The sequence below is a fragment of the Pongo pygmaeus genome, chromosome 10, assembly GCF_028885625.2.
Source record: "Pongo pygmaeus isolate AG05252 chromosome 10, NHGRI_mPonPyg2-v2.0_pri, whole genome shotgun sequence".
NCBI lineage: Eukaryota > Metazoa > Chordata > Mammalia > Primates > Hominidae > Pongo > Pongo pygmaeus.
This window is the reverse complement of record NC_072383.2, coordinates 33543456-33565128: the sequence shown is the minus strand read 5'-3', so window position 1 is coordinate 33565128 and position 21673 is coordinate 33543456. Positions and strand designations below refer to the sequence as shown.

The 21673-nt window shown below is 41.5% G+C and overlaps 1 protein-coding gene across 9 annotated transcripts in view; it reads right to left on the bottom strand.

Annotated features, from left to right (window-relative positions):
- The window catches only part of FGD4 (FYVE, RhoGEF and PH domain containing 4), a 242713-nt gene that overhangs the window by 6833 nt on the left and 214207 nt on the right, over window positions 1–21673 (bottom strand). For all 9 annotated transcript variants that reach the window (XM_054442565.2, XM_063672604.1, XM_063672609.1 and 6 more), the window contains 6 exons: window positions 17998–18170; window positions 13749–13779; window positions 13137–13229; window positions 12423–12548; window positions 5607–5747; window positions 492–632 (listed from right to left, as the gene is read on the bottom strand). In XM_054442565.2, coding sequence (XP_054298540.1) covers window positions 492–632; window positions 5607–5747; window positions 12423–12548; window positions 13137–13229; window positions 13749–13779; window positions 17998–18170 — 705 coding nt within the window. The remainder of the gene's footprint in view (window positions 1–491; window positions 633–5606; window positions 5748–12422; window positions 12549–13136; window positions 13230–13748; window positions 13780–17997; window positions 18171–21673) is intronic.

Sequence of the window (21673 nt, the reverse complement as noted above, 5' to 3'; positions counted from 1 at the left end):
ACTACTCAGGAGGCTGAGGCAGACGAATCACTTGAACCCAGGAGGTGGAGGGATTGCGCCATTGCACTATAGCCTGGGTGACATGAGCAAAACTCTGTCACAAAGAAAACAACAACACAACAACAACAACAAAAAAACAAAATTAAAGAGTCTTTTCTTAATGTTTCCTGTCATTAAAAAGGCTTGTTTCTCCCGTCTTTCTCTTGCTTCCCCTTCTCCTCATGCTCATTCCTAATTCAACTCATCTTTTCTCAAACCCATTGAATGAGACAAGAACGGGGACAGATGATCCACAGACTGAAGAAAATATAGGCTATAAAATGAATCAATCAGCTTAAACAACAAACTTGAACTTTACTCATTATTTTTCAATTTTAATGAAACAGTGAAACTGCCTGAACTCTTGTTCTACAGATTTTGAGTCCACTGTCCACTCACTTCCCTTTGCCCCCAAGGGCATCTGTCCCTTCAGACAGATGTGGTTTAGATACCTGGGGGGCACCATACATGTACAGCACAAGAGGGTCTTGCTTGGGGATCACACACCAAGCTTTCTGCCAAGGTTTTGACTTCTCCATATACTGAAGAAAGCTGCACACCACACTGTTTCCAGATACTTCTGCTGATTCAATCTAGAAAAATATAATGGAAAGAGAGAATTAACACACAACAAATCAGATAGAGAAATATTCACAAAGTACAATGTGTTTATATAAAATGTTTCCCTGGACTGTCCAAAAAAGATTCATTTGCAATTTTTGTTTAAACATTTTAACATGGAAAATATTTAAGCCAATTTTAGCTCTTTATATAACTAGACCTTGAATTTAAAGAGTTAAGTGTTTATTGATTGCTTACTATGTAGGCACTTTTCTTAGCTCAATACATGTCTTATTTAATTTAATCCTCACACCAACACTGAGAAGGTAGTATTTTCATTTTTTCTGAGGCTCAGAGTTTAAATAGCTTTCCCAAGATCACACATTGGCATGCTGGGATTTGAACCCAGGGAGTCTGGATCCAGAGTCTGAACTTTGATCTTCTGCCTCAGCCTCCCAAGTAGCTGGGAGAGAATCTGTAAATTTTTTGTAGAAACAGGGTCTCACTACATTGCCCACACTGGTCTTGAACTCCTGGCCCCAAGCAATCCTCCCACCTTGGCCTCCCAAGTGCTGGGATTACAGGGGTGAGTCACCGTACCCAGAACAGAGCCTGAACTTTTAACGACAATGCTATACCTACTTCAATTAAGAAAGAATATAATAGCAAAAAGGCAAATAGTAACCAGCAATCTTTGTTTGAGTACACCGAATTAAAGACTTTTTCAGTGCAATCAATTTTTGTAGAGTGATATGGTTAGGCCTTGTGTCCCCACCCAAATCTCATCTTGAATTGTAATCCCCATAATCCCCATGTGTCGAGGGAGAGACCTGATAGGAGGTAACTGTATCACAGGGACAGTGTCCCCCATGCTGTTCTCGTGATCGTGAGTTCTCATGAGATCTGATGGTTTTGTAAGTGTCTGACAGTTCTTCCTTCACACACTTGCTCACTCTCGTTTGCCACCATGTAAGATGTGCCTCTTCCCCTTCTGCCGTGATTCTACGTTTTCTGAGGCCTCCCCAGCCATGCAGAACTGAGTCAATTAAGCCTTATTTATTTATTTATTTATTTATTTATTTATTTATTTAGAGATGGAGTCTCGCTCTGTCGCCCAGGCTGGAGTGCAATGGCGCGATCTCAGCTCACTGCAAGCTCCACCTCTCAGGTTCACACCATTCTCCTGCCTCAGCCTCCCGAGTAACTGGGACTACAGGCGCCTGCCACCACACTTGGCTAATTTTTTGTATTTTTAATAGAGATGGGGTTTCACCGTGTTAGCCAGGATGGTCTCGATCTCCTGACCTCGTGATCTGCCTGCCTTGGCCTCCCAAAGTGCTGGGATTACAGGCATGAGCCACCGTGCCCGGCCAAGCCTCCTTTATTTATAAATTACCCAGTCTTGGGTATGTCTTTATAGCAGTGTGAGTACAGACTAATACACAGAGCCATTTAATTTTTCTGTTTTGCCTCCTAATATAAAAATTGTTGGCTAAAAGGCCGGGTGCCGTGGCTCACACGTGTAATCCCAGCACTTTGGGAGGCAGAGGCAGGTAGATTACTTGAGGCCAGGAGTTTGAGACAAGCCTGGCCAACACAGCGAAACTCTGCCTCTACTAAAAAAAAAAAAAAAAAAAAAAAAATTAGCCAGGTGTGGTGGCACATGCCTGTAATCCCAGCTACTCAGGAGGCTGAGGCATAAGAATTGCTTGGACTGGGGAGGCAGAGATTGCAGTGAGCTAAGATCGCACCACTGCACTCCAGCCTGGGTGACAGAGCGAGACTCTGTCTAAAAAAAAATACTAAAAAAGGGAACAAAACCATTTAACTAAATGGTAGTCTTTGTTATATGCCTTATGGAAACTAACTGGTTTGCTTCTATTTTCTGTCTCTGAAACCCTTCAGGTAGTGCTACTCAGTGTTATCCATGTCGGTCTCCAGGTCTGCAAATGGTTTTGTTACCAGTTTCTGGTAAGCACACAAAGTAGGAGAAAGTATTAAACTTTTATAACAATTTGAATTTGTGATGATAACCAAGTGCATTATAGTGTATTTTACAAAAACACTGATCTGTGATAGTTCAGGAAAAAAAACTGATGCTTCATCATAGACAATTTTTTTTTTTTTTTGAGACGGAGTTTAGCTCTTGTTGCCTAGGCTGGAGTGCAATGGTTCAATCTTGGCTCACTGCCACCTCCGCCTCCCAGGTTCAAGCGATTCTCCTGCCTCAGCCTCCCAAGTAGCTGGGATTACAGGCACACGCCACCAGGCCCGGCTAATTTTCGTATTTTTAGTAGAATGGGGTTTCACCATGTTGGTCAGGCTGGTCTCGAACTCCTGTCCTCGGGTGATCCACCCGCCTCAGCCTTGGTGCTAGGATTACAGGCGTGAGCCACACCGCACCTGGCCACAGACAATTTTTAAAGCAGCACTGGTTAGCAGAGGATAGCCCACAAGCCAAATCCAGCCTACCAGTTGTTTTTGTATGGCCCATGAGCCAGGGAAAGTTTTTTTTACGCGACCACTTACAATTAATTTGATGATAGGGAACGCTAACTTCAGATTCCAATTAAGTGAAAGGTTATCCTCCCCCAAAGAATTCCATTCTTATTAGTAGATCCTTATTATTATGATTATTAGAGACAGAGTCTCGCCCTGTCACCCAGCCTGGAGTACAATGGCACGATCTCAGCTCACTGCAACCTCCATCTCCCAGGTTCAAGTGATTCTCCTGCCTCAGCCTCCCGAGTAGCTGGGATTACAGGCGCGCACCATTATGCAGGCTAATTTTTGTACTTTTAGCAAAGACGGGGTTTCACCATGTTGACCAGGCTGGTCTCGAACTCCTGACCTTGTGATCCGCCCGCCTCAGCCTCCCAAAGTGCTGGGATTACAGGCATGAGCCACTGCGCCCAGCTGATCCATATTATTAAAAAGCCTAAATAAATTTAATTTTAATTTTGTAAAAAAAAATTGTGGAAATTTGTTTTATCTCTTCTTACAAATATGTATGTAATATCCTTGGTTTGGCCTCTTGATCTGCAAAGACTAAAATATTTTCTCTCTGACTCTTTACAGGAAAGTGTGTTGATCACTGTTCTAGGGCATATAACATACTAGTTGGTACAAAATCAGTCTCAAATATGCATTTAAGTTAATGTGTGCATGTACATACTTGTCTCCTACATATGGACTTCATACTATATATTTATTTCATTATATGAGTTGACCTAATAAGTAATTGATTAATTTTTCCCCAAGTATAAGGTTCTCTAAAATACTAGCTAGGGATTTTTCAGAGATACGGCCTGAAGCTGACCCTAAAACCAAGTTCCCCGACTCATTATATTGTGCCAGTCTCATCAGTTGTCACTATTAAGTCTTGAGGCTATGTTCCTGATGTCCAATGATGCATGTCTTTCCATCCTTACTGCCTGAGAAAGCCCCAATTTGGTAGGCCATACGAGTAACATCTATACCCTGGAAGAATGATTTTAGTGTGTGGGGCTACACTTAGCCTCAAATGGACCTTGAAGTTTGTAACCCTTTATCAATGAACAGAAGTGACCTTTGTACACCTGTAAGTGTACAGGTATACTTGTACACTTACACAATGTAATTGCTCAATAAATACTTACTGATTCTTTTGAGATTCTTTTTTTTTTTTGAGATGGAGTCTAGCTCTGTCACCAGGCTGGAGTGCAATGGCGCAATCTTGGCTCACTGCAACCTCCGCCTCCTGGGTTCAAGCGATTCTCCTGCCTCAGCCTCCCAAGTAGCTGGGACTACAGGTGTGTGCCACCACACCCAGCTAATTTTTGTATTTTTAGCAGAGATGGGGTTTCACCATTTGGCCAGGATGGTCTTGATCTCTTGACCTTGTGATCCAACTGCCTCGACTTCCCAAAGTGCTGGGATTACACACATGAGCCACTGCACTCAGCCTCTTTAGAGATTCTTAATAAACCAAGTATGTCTATGATTTTAGATACATAGCATTTTGATCCTGAGCCTATTCTTCTATAGACTTTCCAGGCTACCTTGAACTTACTGCCACAAAGGCCTTATTATATAACCTGTCCCTTATATTGTTAATATCTCTAGATGTAAAACTCATTTCAGATAAGCTGCGTCATAGTTCTCAGGCTTGGGGAGGGGGTCTGAATTTTTTCTAGAACATTAATCAAATTAACTTGGGAGACATTTCAATAATATTTCAAAGTAGTTATCAGATTACCATCACTGGCAATTAAATGACTATAGTAAACTAGATATTTTACTATAATAAGTTGGAGAAGTCTGTCAGGTAATAGCACTTTTATCTAAAGTGGTTTGTAAAGCCAGTATGACGAAATTGAGAGTAAAAGCTTTCCTTTATAGAAAACATACTACAATAATTTGGGTATAAGAAGAGATGCCAATTAATACTGAAATATTTGGCTATAGCTACTGCCACGAAATCAATATATTTCATTCTTAAATGCATGTTGATTTAAATAGCAGCCCCCCTTTTCTATGCAACGAAGCAGAATCCCAAAAGTCAGCAAAATAGAACAAATGCATAAATCTTGCTCATTATACAAATTGTTAAACACTCAAAGAAATAACAAAGATATATTATTTGTATTCCTCATAGCTAAGAGGATTTTATTTCTTCTGTTGTGCACATGTACCCTAAAACTTAAAGTATAATTAAAAAAAAAAAATCTAGGCTGGGGTGCATTGGCTCATGCCTGTAATCCCAGCACTTTGGGAGGCCGAGGCCGGGCAGATCACCTGAGGTCAGAAGTTTGAGACCAGCTGGCCAACATGGGGAAACCCCATTCCTACTAAAAATAGAAAAATTAGCCGGGCATGGTGGTGTGGGCCTGTAATTCCAGCAACTTGGGAGGCTGAGGTCGCAGTGAGCTGAGATCGCACCACTGCACTTCAGCCTGGGTGACAGAGCGAGAGTCCGTTGAAAAAAAAAAAAATCTAAAAGATATCCAATATTTAATATTTCTTACCTCTAAAATTCCTTTTCTTTTCTTTTCTTCACTGTCTGTGAATCCACTTATGATTTGATAACAGTCTTTACAAACTTTGCTCAATTTACCACCATCATATTCAAGTTGAGCTTTGTAGTCGGAGCATTTCCAACAAACCACCTTAAATTTAAAAGAAAAATGAACAGTAATCATATTTAAAGGATATGATTTAAGCAGTAATCAGTCATAGGTAATAATAAATGAGAAAATGTTAAGCATAGAAGGCAGATTTTTGTTAGAAAAGGAACATCCCTATAAACACTAGATGTACGTATCAAGGTGTTTCAACCCTGTTTGTGACCAGCTCTCCTCACTCATCCTTTTCCTGGCCTCTAAAGGTAGAAGACCTTCAAAGACTTTGACTCTTCATACTTTTGGATGTTCGTCAACATTCTTTCCAAACTGCTCACGAACTTCGCTGGTCTCTCTTAGCCCATCTCACCCCTCCTCCCAACCCGGTCCCCTCTCACAGTCCTCGCTATTGCAGGAAATGGGGCAGTCATACAACTGGTCCTGTGTCAGACACATAGGAGTCATCCCCAGAACCTCTTTCGATCTTACCCAAAGATTTTCCATTTTACAAAGTCCCGCTGATTTTCCTTCCTAAATATTTCATAAATCTATTTTTCCACAACTTCCTTATAAGCACCCAAGTCCATGGCGTTTTAGTTTGGCTTCTTTTCTAGGCTTGTGACTGGTCCTTGTAGCATTCTTACTGTTTACAGGCCTCCACTCTTACACCTCCTCCAAGCTATATCTTCCAAACACTGGAGTGACGCCCTCTTAAAAATGCTAATCTGGCTGGGTGTGGTGGTTCACACTTATAATCTCAGCATTTTGGGAGGCCCAGAAGGGCAGATGCCCGAGTCCAGGCGTTCCAGACCAGCCTGGATGGAGATAGTGCTAGTGCAATCCAGCCTGGGTGACAAAGCAAGACCCTGTCTCAAAATAAATAAATAAATAAATAAATAAAAATAAATAAAAAGCTACTCTGATTTATTCCTCCTCTATTTAAAATCTTTCAGACTTTCCTTTGCTCTTGGCTAAAGAACCAACTCCTAATCATGGCCTACAAAGTCCTGCATAATTTGCCCTCTTTCTGGACTCTGTCTTCAGTGACACTGGCTTCTTATAGTTCCCAAAGGCCACGCTCCCTGCCTTTCTCGTCTCTGCTTCACTGAGTTAACTTATGCTCACCCTTCAGATGTTGGCTCAAACTCCAGTTCCTCAAGGAGGACTCCTCCAAACCCCAGGACACAGCATGTCTCCTGTCAGGGTTCTCTGCATTTTCTTTCATAGCACTGATCACAGCTTTTAATTTTATTCTTGTACTATTATTTGATTGTTTATCTCCCTTACAGGGCTGTAAGCTCCAGGAGAGACTGTCTTTGAATGAATGAATATGATGCAAATGTGTATTATTTCTTAGTGATAACTTTTCTCTATTATAGAATAATTGTTTTAAATCTTCTAGTTTAACACATTATCTTCTTGCTTATAGAAGTATATTTTCCCCTCAATTTATAGTAGATAAATTGTATTAAAGAAAATATATTAGTCAAATTTTTGGTGTAGATTTATAGCATTTAAAATTCATGATAAAAATGGTCTACTGTTTGCTCATAATTACAATGAAATTACTCTGGGACTTAGAATTAGACATACCTGTAACTGCAAACTCATACCATCCATTTTGTTTATTTTCAAATCATAGCACAGTATTTTGACAATGCACATGCAAACACATTTTTTCTTTGCTTACTGAAGGCAAGTATGCCAATATCAAAAATCATTTCAAGCAAACTCAATGATAGATTTTTAAAAGTCTTACCCTGATAAAAAAAAGCTGTTTGGGCCAGACATGGTGGCTCATGCTTGTAATCGCAGCACTTTGGGAGGCCAAAGCAGGCAGATCACGAGGTCAGGAGTTCGAGACCAGCCTGGCCAGCATGGTGAAACCCCATCTCTACTAAAAATACAAAAAATTAGCCGGGCATGATGAAGCCCGCCTGTAGTCCCAGCTACTTGGAAGGCTGAGGCAGGAGAATTGCTTGAACCCAGCAGGTGGAGGTTGCAGTGAGCCAAGATCACGCCAGTACACTCCAGCCTGGGTGACAGAGCAAGACTCTGCCTCAAAAAAACAAAACAAAACAAAAAAAACAAAAAGCTGTTTGCTCTCAATTTAATTTTGATCACAAAAGTACTGTAGTGAGTCAAAAATAAGTCTGAGGAAAATAGGAAGAATAAGCTAAAACAACTATCAATAAGAATTGTTGCACTTAAGCACACAAATAATATATTCGCTCATGACACTGTGAACACCTACTGTTCTCTGTGTCTCCCATTCCTTTTAGGAGAAAGGCTATGATCTTTAACTTGGTTTACAAGGCCCTCCAAAAACTGCCACTGCCTCTCTCCAGCTTCATTCCATAGTTTGTTCCTCACTTTTTCCATGTGAAACTCAGATCAATGGCTGACCAAATCATGATCAAACTATGTTAATATGTAGCATTATTACATTTAAATATTAGCAATACAGTTATTAACTTACAATCAGAAACATATTTTTGGATAAGGAACTTGAAACTTCATAAACAACAGGGGAATTTATAAAGTATCAAAGAAGCACAAAAACCAGAAAAATAATTATGTTTTTATAGAAGTTTATATAACTTTTTTGTATTTTTTTGAGATGGGGTCAAGACCTGGGGTCTGTCACCCAGGCACCCAGGCAGTGGTGTGATCTCGGCTCACTGCAGCCTTGACCTCCCGAGCTCAAGCGATCCTCCCACCTCAGCCTCCTGAGTAGCTGGGACTACAGCTGTGTGCTACCACACCGGGCTAATTTTTTTTTTTTTTTTTTTTTTTGACGTAGTCTCACTCTGTTGCCAGGCTGGAGTGCAGTGGCATGATCTCGGCTCACTGCAATCTCCACCTCCTAGGTTCAATCCATTCTCCTGCCTCAGCCTCCTGAGTAGCTGGGATTACACGCACATGCCACCACACCCAGCTAATTTTTGTATTTTTAGTAGAGACGGGGTTTCACCATGTTGGGCAGGTCTTGATCTCCTGACCCTGTGATCCACCTGCCTCGGCCTCCCAAAGTGCTGGGATTACAGGCATGAGCCACTGCGCCCAGCCCATTTTTGTATTTTTGGTAGAGATGGAGTTTCACCATGTTGCCCAGGCTTGTCTCAAATTCCTGGCCTCAAGCAATCCTCCTGCCTCAACCTCCCTCCCAAAGTGCTGGGACTATAGGTGTGAGCTACCATGCCCAGCTGAAGTTTATATAACTTTAAGATATAGAAAGACTATGTAAACAGTCATAATGAAATACATAACCACAATTAAATATGTTTTTGACTCTTGCTGCTGTCGGTACGACAGTCTAGGTAGATACTCTGAGAAGAATTTTGCTATAATACAACTGGATCCTGGACAAAATACAGCAAATAATTGTAATGCTTTGCTTCTTTACATTAAAGTAAGAGAACTTTCCAAGGCCCCCAAACCCAATGAACAAACAAAATAACACACACACAGTAAGCTGAAATTGTAATGGTGAATGAATAGAGCAAACAAAGCTTGGGATGGACAGTGCTGGGATTAGGAGACAGTCCATGGGGCCTGGAGGACACGGGAGAGCTGACCTGAGACTCCGTCATTACGCCAAAACTTATGAAAGGAAGATAATGAACTATACGTCACTCTACGTCATGCCCCACTTTCCTGTTTATCTCAGATCCCAGGAAAAGGCCCAGCTCTCTGGTTATTTTCTCAGCCTCATCCCCAAACCCATTGCTCTGTACATAATTTTTTTTTTAGACGGAGTCTCACTCTGTCGCCCAGGCTGGAGTACAATGGTGCAATCTCGGCTCATCACAACCTCCGCCTCTCGGGTTCAAGCGATTCTCCTGCCTCAGCTGGAATTACAGGCATGCACCACCACGCCCGGCTAATTTTGTATTTTTAGTAGACAAGGGATTTCTCCATGTTGGTCAGGCTGGTCTTGAACTCCCGACCTCAGGAGATCGGCCCGTCTCAGCCTCCCAAAGTGCTGGGATTACAGGTGTGAGCCACTGTGCCTGGCCTCTGTACATAATTTAATCTAGTTCAGTCCCCATCTCCCACTTTCCCCTCCATGCCCTTCCATTGGGACCTTTGGACCTTTCACTCTAGAATCAAACTCTTCCATATCCTCAGGCTCTTTTCTCTAGTGGAGGCCTTTCCCCCCCTCCCACTTCACCTTCTGCCACCTCTGAGACCTCAGGGCTGAGAATTGAGGCTTGTATTCCCTAACTCCTTTCTTGCCTTCAAAAACCCCTGGCAGCTCTGAGGCCCATCACCATCTGGCTCTACCCATCTCCCCTACTGAGTTAGCATCTCCTCATCATCTGCCCCACACCCATTCACTCAGGAATCTCTCACTAACGGATCATAGTTCTCTACTCTACCACAATGTCTGTGGACTTCAACATTCACATGACAAGCCCAACTCTACCGCCTTATATCTCTGCTGCCAGCGCTGTGCAGTCTACCGTAGCTATCCAGTCTCATGGTCACTCCCGGGACTGTGCCACCACCAGAGGGTGAACCATAGCTGGCATGCCAGGTTCACATATCCCATTTTTTTCACCAACATCTCTCTTATTTCTAATTCATTGCCCCCATGATGTCTGCTACCATACATCTCTGAACTTATCGAAATTCTTCTGTCCACTGACCCCGCCACTTTCTCATTAACCATCAGCCTGTTTCCTAGCTTTCCTGCTCTTTTTATCCAATTGAGACTTCTCTTATTCATTAACTCTCTGATGTAAATACTTCCTTTCTCTTCCAGTGTTTTTCTCATTATACTTACTCTGGATAAACCCTGCTATCTGCCTTCGCTGGCCTGAGTTGCTGTATCTTGTTAGAGAAAAATCATTGCCATTAAGTTGACCAGTGTCCCTTTAAATTTATAACTAAATTTCTAACAGGTGCCCAAGTCCACCTTTGTTTCTCTACTAGGCTCACTTTTCTCTGCCCAAAGAAAATCTTCACACTTAGTCCTCTTTCTTGAATCTCCCCATCTCCTCCTCCTTCCCCTTAACTTTCAACTGATGACTCTACTTCATTCTTCAGTGAACATACAGATATTGCACCTAAATGGGGCCAGGTGCGGTGGCTCACGCCTGCAATCCCAGCACTTTGGGAGGCTGAGGTGGGCAGGTCACGAAGTCAGGAGTTCGAGACCAGCCTGGCCAACATGGTGAAACCCCGTCTGTACTAAAGATACAAAAAATTAGCCAGGCGTGGTGGTGCATGCCCGTAATCCCAGCTACTTGGGAGGCTGAGGCAGGAGAATCACTTGAACCCGGGAGGTGGAGGTTGCAATGAGCCAAGATCACACCATTGCACTCCAGCCTGGGCGACAGGGCGAGACTCTGTCTCAAAAAAAAAAGAAAAAAAAAATGTATTTAGCCAGGCGTGTACCCAGCACTTTGGGAGGCCGAGGTGGGCAGATCACCTGAGGTCGGGAGTTCAAGACCAGTCTGACCAACATGGAGAAACCCCATCCCTACTAAAAATACAGAAATCAGCCAGGTGTGGTGGCACACGCCTGTAATCCTAGCTACTAGGGAGGCTGAGGCAGGGAATGGCTTGAACCCGGGAGGCAGAGGTTGCGGTGAACCGAGATCGTGTCATTGCACTCCAGCCTGGACAACAAGAGCAAAACTCTGTCTCAAAAAAACAACAACAAAACAAATAAATAGATATTGTACCTAAACTTCCTCATTTCTCACCACCAGAACAACAAAAACGCCAACTCACCCACATTTATACCCATCTTTTTCTTTTTCCTCTCTGATATAATGGAGGAAGCTTTCCTCTCCCCATCAAAGCCAGAACATCTACTTTGACTGTGGGTTCCATCTATTCTTGTTTCTCATAGACATCCTTTGGCCATTATTTATCTAACGTTCCTCCTCTTACTCATCATGCTCCAGCCTCATGACCTTTGGCAGTCTCATGAATAGACCAAGTTCCTTCTTACCTCAGGGTCTTTGCATATAGACTTTCATTGTCTGAAGTTTTTCCCTGTCTCTATTGATTATTAGCTCTTTCTCAACCCTTTTTTTTTTTTCTGAGATGGAGTTTCACTCTTGCTGCCTAGGCTGGAGTGCAATGGCGCAATCTCAGCTCACTGCAACCTCTGCCTTCTGGGTTCAAGTGATTCTCCTGCCTCAGCCTCCCAAGTAGCTGGGATTACAGGCATGCGCTGCCACGCCTGGCTAATTTTGTATTTTTAGTAAAGACGGGATTTCACCATGTTGGTCAGGCTGGTCTCAAACTCCTGAACTCAGGTGATCTGCCTGCCTCGGGCCTCCCAAAGTGCTGGGATTATAGGCGTGGGCCACTGTGCCCAGCCCCTTTCTCAATCTTTTAAGCATCAACTTAAATACCAACCCCTCAGATAGGTCTCTTTTTCTAACCAAAATTGGTTCCAAATCTTCCTCTGTTACTAATACTGTCCATTTTTAACTGCTCAATTGCTTTTTTATTTCATCTATAGTAATTTGAAATTCTTATTTGTCTGTCTTCTCCATTACAATGTAAGCTCTGTAAAGCCAGGGAACATTTTGTCTAATGTTTTTTCTCCAGGGCCCAGCACAGTCCTCTGCACATAATTGGCACCAAAATAAATTTATTAAGTGATTTGTTGAAAGTCATTTTTTTGTGTGTCCCAAGTTGATGACTTTACATCACTTATATAGTTACTAGCAACCTTAATGATCAAGAAATCTCACTTACATATCCACATGCTCGACAATGATGCCTCCTTCGTGTCAGTGCATTGAAAGGTTCTTTACATTTCATACACATTGTCACTTCATTATCTCGGATCCATCTTGGGGCTCTCTTCCCTAGCTCAGCAGTCTAAAACGGGAAGAAAGATTCAATTTTAATAGAAAAAAACTATAATTTCCTTTTATTATTATTTTTTGAAAGAACTTTAACTATATTGCTCAAACCATGTTCTGAACTATAATCCCAGCACTTTGGGAGGCTGAGGTGGGCGGATCACCTGAAGTCAGTAGTTCGAGACCAGTCTGGCCAACATGGTGAAACCCTCTCTCTACTAAAAATACAAAAATTAGCTGGGCATGGTGGCATGCACCTATAATCCCAGCTACTTGGGAGGCTAAGGCAGGAAAATCACTTGAACCAGGGAGGCGGAGGTTGCAGTGAGCCAAGACTGAGCCACCGCACTCCAGCTTGGGTGACAGAGCAAGACTCTGTTTAAAAAAAGAACAAAAAAAAAAGAATAAGAAAAATTCAAAGAAGTTCAAGTAGAATGAAAAGTCACTCACTATTGTGTTCATCTAAGAAAGAATGAGATTCTGTCTAACCCAGCCAGTTCTGACATTGTAAAGGGAAAAGGTTGGAGAACAAAATGATTAGACAGATCTTCTGCACCTGCAAAGATATGAAAGAGTTTGAAGTTAAGAATTTAACTCAACTCACAGAAACCTCTGAGTGAATGTCATTATCCTTTGCAATTGCATTTCTGAAGGTTTCATGCCTTTGATGAAAAGCATCGATGGTTTCTTGAAGGGCCTAAAGTATAAGTAAAATTCAAAGCACACATTAAAGTTTCTCATATAAACCAATGAATATACTTTATCAAACAAATATCTATGATAGGAATCACTTTGAAAATTAAGTGAACCTGTTCTGATTACTATATATTAAAACACACACAACAATATGTGCACATTTGTATACACAGAGATGTTACTAAAAAACAAAAGTGAAAATAAGCTGGGCGTGGTGGCTCACACCTGTAATCCCAGCACTTTGGGAGACTGAGGCAGGCAGATCGCTTAAGCTCAGGAGTTCGAGATCAGCCTGGGCAGCATGGCAAAACCTCGTCTCTACGAAATACAAAAAAAATTAACCAGACATGGTGGTGCACGCCTATAGTCCCAGCTACTCGAGAGGCTGAGATGCAAGGCTTGCTTGAGCCCAGGCAGAGGCTGCAGTGAGACATGATCACACCACTGCACTCCAGACTGGGTGAGAGTGAGACTCTGCCTCAAAAAAAAAGAAAGAAAAGGAAACAGAAATGAGGCTTACCTTGATCCATTCTTCTTTGTCTTGTGCAGAACTAAAACAAAACAAAATTAAAGTGAATGTAAATAACATTAATGATTCACACTGGGTGAATAAAACTATGCTTTCCTGTTGTTCCAACTTTCTGGAAAATTCAGGGATGTTATGGAAGGAATTATAATAAAAATTAATCTCTGGCAATTAAACAAATAAAATTCTTCTTAAGTAGAGGTTCAGACTATCCACTGACTTTGGTACACATAAAATTTGATGGGGTTAGTTAGGTTTAGCTTCCATTCATATACTGTTTAATAACCATCATTCAGTTAGATATATCAGGTAACTGTATCTATAGCATTACACTGAATATACAACAGCTAATCTTCCAGTTTTCTAAAACACATGAAGGCTACTAAAGGCTACTATTCACAGCCCATCTTAGAAGAGATAATAACTATCTTTGAGAATCTAAAATAACTCCCTAAAGCCTTAGGGAGCTATTTAACATTTCCTTTGATAAACAATTTATTTTCCAGTTCTTAGAAGGCTTTAGGCAATACCAAACCTAACCCCATTTTAGATAAAGAAAAGCATATAAAAATTTTAAATGCCTGTAGGAAGGAGGTTTTACAGATTAATAGACCCCAGTGTTTAGTAATTATCCTTAGAAAACAAATTTCCTTGACTGTAGTCAGGTTTCCTTTTTCCTATAAGGCAAACTTTATTTCCTCTTTCTTGCAGGTAGCTTACGTTGCCGGCTTCTGTCACATACCGCATTTGAAAAATCCTCTTTAGTGGACTCTGAACTGGGTAAGAGCTCCAAATTGAAAAATTCTGAAGAGGATCAAAGAGTGTACTCTGTCTGTATGTGCTTGGTAGAGGGGCTAAGTTGAGTTCCAGCCTGAACGTCACCTGCCTGATTCCTACAGGTATGAAACACGCATGAGACTGGCTGAAGGATTGTTTCTGTGTCACAATCTATCTTTCCAGCAAATTGATTATTGAACACCATGATGTGCCAGGAATGCTGCTGGAATCTGTGTCTGCCAAGTGGAAGCTTCTGCTTATTGTTCACCTGGGGGCTTCAATCTTGCTTCTCAAAAAAAAAAAAAATTTTTTTTAAATTAAAAAACTCTCCCTATTGCTCTGCCTTGCCACCACAGCTCTGTTGCCCTGGAAGCACAGTTATTTGCTAGCTGCTTTTAGCCTTTCAAATGCAGAGAAACCCAACAAGTCTTTATAGCTTTTTGTTTTAGTTTTTAGTTATGGTAGATTTTTTTCCCCTTTATATTTTTATTTCCACTTAGCAATAGAAAACCATAATAGTATTCTGTATATAAAACAGAATACTTTTTATCTTTTTGAAAGTAGAAGAAGAAGCACAAATGTACTTCAGTCTTGAGGCTGACTCATACTTTAGCAAGAAAAGTGGGATCCTTTTTTCCCAGTTAGCTTCAGAATCAAAAATATAAAAGATCTTTCAATATCTCCAAATATATACTCAATTTTTGATTCCACATAATTCCTATGGCACTCTGACTTTCTTGGAACTTCAGTTTGTTCCATTCTTAAAACAGCATGATAGGCTGGGTGCAGTGGCTTAGGCCTGTAATCCCAGCACTTTGGGAGGCCAAGGTGGGTGGATCACCTGAGGTCAGGAGTTTGAGACCAGCCTGGCCAACATGGTGAAACCCCGTCTCTACTAAAAATAAAAAATTAGCTGGGTGTGGCAGCATGTGCCCATAATCCCAGCTACTCTGGGAAGCTGAGGCAGGAGAATTGCTTGAACCTGGGAGGAGGAGGTTGCAGTGAGCCAAGATTGTGCCATTGCACTCCAGCCTGGGTGACAAGAGTAAAACTCTGCCTCAAAAAAGAGCATGATAGATCATACCGAAAGTAATCACTTAATTCGGATCTTCAATATCACCATTTAAGTATAAATATAACTAGAGCAATGAGATTAGGTAAATAAGAAATTTTAGACAGAATAACCATGTTTCCAACAAGAATTGGAAGGCATCTGGTACTGTGTGTTGGAATGTTATAAAGTGATGATTGCCGTACTTACGAAAATTCCTCACCAATTAGCCCCATCTTGATGAGAAAATAGCCCAATTGGCTAAAGGAGGACTGAAAGTATCCGTTCAGGCAAACTAAAAAACCTTAGAAATATCTACCCTGTAGTTATAGACACATCTCTTGGGTTTGCAGATGGAAGTGTGCTGAAATTTCAGAGTCAGCAATGCCTTCATTCTTTCTGCAATGAAAACTATGATGATCAGAACTACTGATGAGGCTGGGCGCAGTGGCTCACGCCTGTAATCCCAGCACTTTGGAAGGCCAAGGCGGGTGGATCACCTGAGGTCAGTTTGAGACTAGCCTGGCCAAAATGGCGAAACCCCATCTATACCAAAAATACAAAAGTTAGTCGGGCTTGGTGGCAGGCACCAATAGTCCCAGCTACTCGGGAGGCTGAGGCATGAGAATCGCTTGAACCCAGGGTATGGAGGTTGCTGTGGGCCAAGATTATGCCATTGCACTCCAGCCTGGGCAACAGAGCAAGACTCTGTCTCCAGAAAAAAAAAAAAAAAAAAAGTGTTCCCTGTTGCCAGGGCCAGTAGCTCAGTAAATCAACCACTGAGTAAGGACTCAGTCAAGAGCCTTCAGCAGAGCATCATATATTCTGCCCTTGGGTTTGAGGGGCTAGGGCCCAAACCCACCATGAGGTAGGGAAACAATGACACTCAAAGGCAAGTTTCAAATGCTACCTGCTCCCTAAGGAAAAGGAAGTTCAGTATATATTCTCTGTGGAAAAGCAAATAACTGGCTGTTTCTTCAAACTTTCCCAGCCTGTCCACATTCCAAAACTGTAAATTCACTAATTCTTGGACTCCCTGGGCACAGATTCCTGTTAACATGATTTATTCTCTTTTTAAAATCTGAAATTTCAGCTTTTAGGCAGTTACTAAGTATGAATATCCAGGGTAAATTCACCTGAGCAGCCAGAAACATAAGCTAATGATGGAAAGGAGCAGAAAAACATTCTGAGTCTCCGTGGATTCTGGGATATTGGCACCACTACAGCTAGGCTTGGTTCTTCACCCTCTGCTCTGTGACCTCCTGAAGCATCCAAATTTTTACCAGGCCATGCATTAGAACAATAAATGGATGACTTATTATTATTATTATTATTTTTTTTTTGAGACAAAGTCTCGCTCTGTTGCCCAGGCTGGAGTGCAGCAACAGGATCATGCCTGGCTAATTTTTGTAGTTTTAGGAAAGACGGGGGTTTTGCCATGTTGGCCAGGCTGGTCTAGAACTCCTAATCTCAAGTGATCCTCCCACCTCAGCCTCCCAAAATGTTGGGATTACAGGCGTGAACCACCAACCCCAGCTTGGATGACTGTTTTCTAAAGCAGGTATTTCAAAACCTGACAGCACTCTGTATTCCAGGGGTTCATGCATGAGGTAGCTATGATCAACTGCAGTGGTTCTCATGGATTTTTATCCTTTAAAAATGGTTATGGGCCAGGTGTGGTGGCTCATGCCTGTAATCTCAGCACTTTGAGAGGCTGAGGCAGACAGATCACCTGAGGTCAGGAGTTAGAGACCAGCCTGGTCAACATGGTGAAACCCTGTCTCCATTAAAAATACAAAAATTAACTCGGGAGGCTGAGGTAGGAGAATGGCGTGAACCTGGGAGGTGGAGCTTGCAGTGAGCCGAGATCAGGGCACTGCGCTCCAGCCTGGGAGACAGAGCGAGACTCCGTTTCAAAATTTAAAAAAAGGGTAGTTTTACCCTTACCACCCTGCCTCTTATGAACATTTCTTTCCATTCAAGTGCCCCTAAGGCCCTAAAATATAGAGTATCTGAAGGACTCAGAGATTAGCATGGAATAATAAGCATCAATAAACATTTGTGGACCAAAAGGGGGGGTGAACGAAGGATTAGGAGAGAACCTTTTACTATAAGTCAAGGTACTGGCTTGATGGCAATAATTTCATCCTCTGAGTACCCTGTATTTCTGAAGAGTTAATCAATTTACTGAATGTTTATTGTCTACAAACCACTGTCCTAGGCACTGTGGAGGAATCAAGAGAGAGAAGACATGACTCCTGCTTTTCAAGAACCTACAGCTCTGCATTTACATCCAACCAGAGTTCCAGAGATCTGTAGCATTCACTTGAGAAAAACCCTCAGAGCCATTCTATTCTAATGATTCATTCTGATGCTTGCTTTTGGAAAGCAGTGTGATAGAAATGGTTCCCTTACCTGGCCTGCAGTTCCAGTGTTCTCTCTTTCCCAGACACCTGGAAAGTATGTGGATATTCTTCATTTTGAGTCTCTACAATTTTCATTCCATCAATGCCAACCCTGGTTCGAACTGTGAATTTAGAGCCTACCAAGCTGAATTTGGGCACACAGTACAGCAACATGTTGTTGAACTGCAAGGAAGGAGAACATATATCAGTAAAGAAAAGAAATAGGGGAAACTGATCAGGTTTTTTTTTTGAGACGCAGTCTCATTCTGTCGCCCAGGCTGGAGTGCAGTGGCGCGACCTTGGCCCATTGCAAGCTCTGCCTCCCGGGTTCACGCCATTCTCCTGCCTCAGCCTCCCGAGTAACTGGGACTACAGGCGCCCACCACCATGTCCAGCTAATTTTTTTTTGTATTTTTAGTAGAGACAGGGTTTCACTGTGTTAGCCAGGATGGTCTCGATCTCCTGACCTCGTGATCTGCCCGCCTCAGCCTCCCAAAGTGCTGGGATTACAGGTGTGAGCCATCGCACCCGGCTGGAAACAGATCAATTTTAAAGGTAGCCCTAGACAAAAATTCTAAGTAATTTCTAGAGAACACAGTACTTCCTGCATGAGAAAAATTATTTACTAAAACACTGAGGTTTATGCTTGTATAAAATATCATATTCTTGCATTTTGAAAAATATATTTCCCATTCATGGCTCATACATATTTTATTGATATTTATGTAAATTAATAATTTTGTACTACTGCACTAAGTAAATTAGTTCAATAAATTCACAACAAATTACTAAGGACCTTTGATATACTGGGAGCTTAATTTCTTAACTTTGTAAGTTCTTAAACACAAGAATTTCTCATCAATGTATCTTAAAGGGCAAGTCTAAAACTAGGTGTTAGAAGAGAGTAATATCTAGCAATTATTATATTTGAGAGAGGGTCTCACTCTATCACCCAGGCTACAGGACTCACTGCAGTCTTTAACTTCTGGGTTCAAGTCATCCTTCTGCCTCAGCCTTCTGAGTAGGTGGGACTATAGAAACACACCACCATGCCCAGCTAGTTTTTCTTAGTAGAGATGAGGTCTTGCTATGTTGCCCAGGCTGGTCTTGAACTCCTGAACTCAAGCAATCCTCCTGCCTTGGCCTCCCAAAGTCCTGGGATTACAGGCGTGAACCACCATGCCCGGCCTCAGTTAAAATTTTTTTTTTGTAGACACAGGGTCTAGCTATGTTGCCCAGCCTGGTATTTAACTCCTGGCCTCAAATAATACTTCCACCTCAGCCTCCCAAAGTGCTGGGATTATAGTGTGAGGCATAGCATCTGGTCGGCAATTTTTTTTTTTTTTTAAACCAGACTGTTTAATGTTAAGCTTTTAAAAAATAGCCTATTTATTAGTTCAAATCTCATTAGAACATGTGAAAAAAAGCTCCAAAAGGTTTTTATCACCATCCATATCATCGTCTGATTAAGGCCACAGCTTGCTTGCTAAGTTTTCCTGTTAACACTTCTTTCCCTCTTCTATCAAGGACTTCTCAGGAGGATATTTGATTGAAGCCGTGAATGTTGCAGGAGCTGCAGAGCCACCAGCACAAGGGACAGAGGTCACACATTCCAGCCACCAACAATAACCAAATTGTTCCTGCAAACTGAGTGACAAATGTAATGGTATGGCATAAAATTTGTGAGTTATCCGATACTTGTCCTCAAGTTGGCTTTATAAGTTCACCACTCATGCTGTTTTATAGAAACAAGTCCATGAATATGAAGGTTCTTAGCATTTGCCATTTGTAGTTATGCTCACATGACAGATTATCTTATAAATGTGTATGTTTCTCCTTCCCTTTCATGCTTTCAGGACTACATCCCCTCTATTATATTCTCCCTAAATGGGACTTCACATTCTAAACTGTCAAAAATCCTATATGAATCTTAAAATAGTTCTGATCACAATATGATGCTAGTCAATAAATATCCTTTTCCTCTTCTCATAGGTGAAGGTGGGAGCTACTGCACGATAGAAAACATTGCTTACAAAGAAGATTATGTCATATATATAGGAAGAAACAAAGTAGCTAGTCCTGTTCCCTCCATGAACCTTGCTCCTGTAGCAAAAGCCACCACCACCTTTCACAAATAGTTACTTCTCTTTGGGTTTCCCCTGATACTGAAAAAAGAAGTTATAGCAACTATGGCATGAAGAACATTGACTTTCCCTTTCAGGGTAGGAGATTCCCTTTTATTTCATGCCCATAGCTTAGAAGTAGTGATCAGTGAAGCAATCTCAGACGAGCGAGGCAATTTCCAGAAGTCCTAGGTTGTGATAAAAACTACAAGCCTCAATATTATTAAAAACACAGGGAGGGTCTTCTTTCTTGATCTCTACTGTTCAAGGATTTATTTCAAGCCTCTAAAAATATATTTGACTGAAATAATTCAATTTGTTTTCTCACCAATGACAATTTCATTAATGTTTGTTTTCAAAGGTAATAGGATATTGGTGGAGAAAATTTCTAGTGCTCGTTCTGTGTTCAAAGATTAAATAAGGGAAAAATAATCTGAATCTATCAAATTCCAAGGAAATAAGGAACAGAACAACTCCAAAGAGCCAAGAATAAAAAGTCTTGGTTGTTTTGTGGGATCATTTGGTGATTTTATTTTATTTTTTAACTTTTGGATGTCAGACAGTTTATTTCAAGAGTACCTGCCATAGTTTGAATGTGTAAAAAGTATGTGTTGGAAACTTAATCCCTAATGCAGAAGTGTTGGGAGATGGGGCTTAATGGTAAGTGTTTGGGTCATGAGGACCTCAATAATCTACGAATTAATCCAGGAATGGATTAATGCTGATTATAAAAGGGCTTGAGGTCATGCGGTGGATTTCTTGCTCTCTCTCTCTCACCATGTGATGCCTGCCTTCTGCATGTTATGATGCAGTAAGAAGGCCCTCACCAGATGCCAGCCCCCCAATCTTGGACTTCCCAGCCTCCAGAACTGAAGAAAATAAACCCCTGTTCTTTATAAATTAGCCAGTCTCAGGTGTTCTGTGATAGCAACATGAAATGGCTTACATTAAACAGCATCCTACATTAACATAAAAAACAATGAAAAAGTATGGTGTGGAGGCATGAAAATATGCAAACAAATGAAGATCATTTAAAAGCAGATAGCAGATTCTAAATATAGTTTGGTTTTCCAGACAAATGTATTATCTCAGGTGTAGGAAACAGAAAACTAGCCCTCATTACCTTTCTAGAGAGAAAAGAAAATAAAAATGGTGCTTCTGAAGTTTCTACAAGTAAAAGAACAAGAGGCTCCATGGGAATAAATGTGCACTGGCAAGGCAAGATTCTGTGACAAGCACAGCACTGGAGAGGGTGGATGAAAAGAACCAACATGACGCTGGAAATGTTTCTAAGATGGTCTTCAAAGAATAAATGTGGCTCTCCTAAAATTCCTGCCATGTGACCTCATTCTCCTGGGAGGCAACGGCATATGTTTGATGGCTTAAAGTAACTGGAACGGGAGGGGTCTTTTCCTCAGTCACTGACTACCACTTTCCCCAAGGTTCTTTGCCACCTGTCCTCCAAAGAGCTGTTTAATTCAGCTCTGCCTCAAGATATTCAACATAAACCTCTTTCCAAAACAACTCCCAAAAGTGAAAATTAGGCTGAGGCAATTGGTTAGA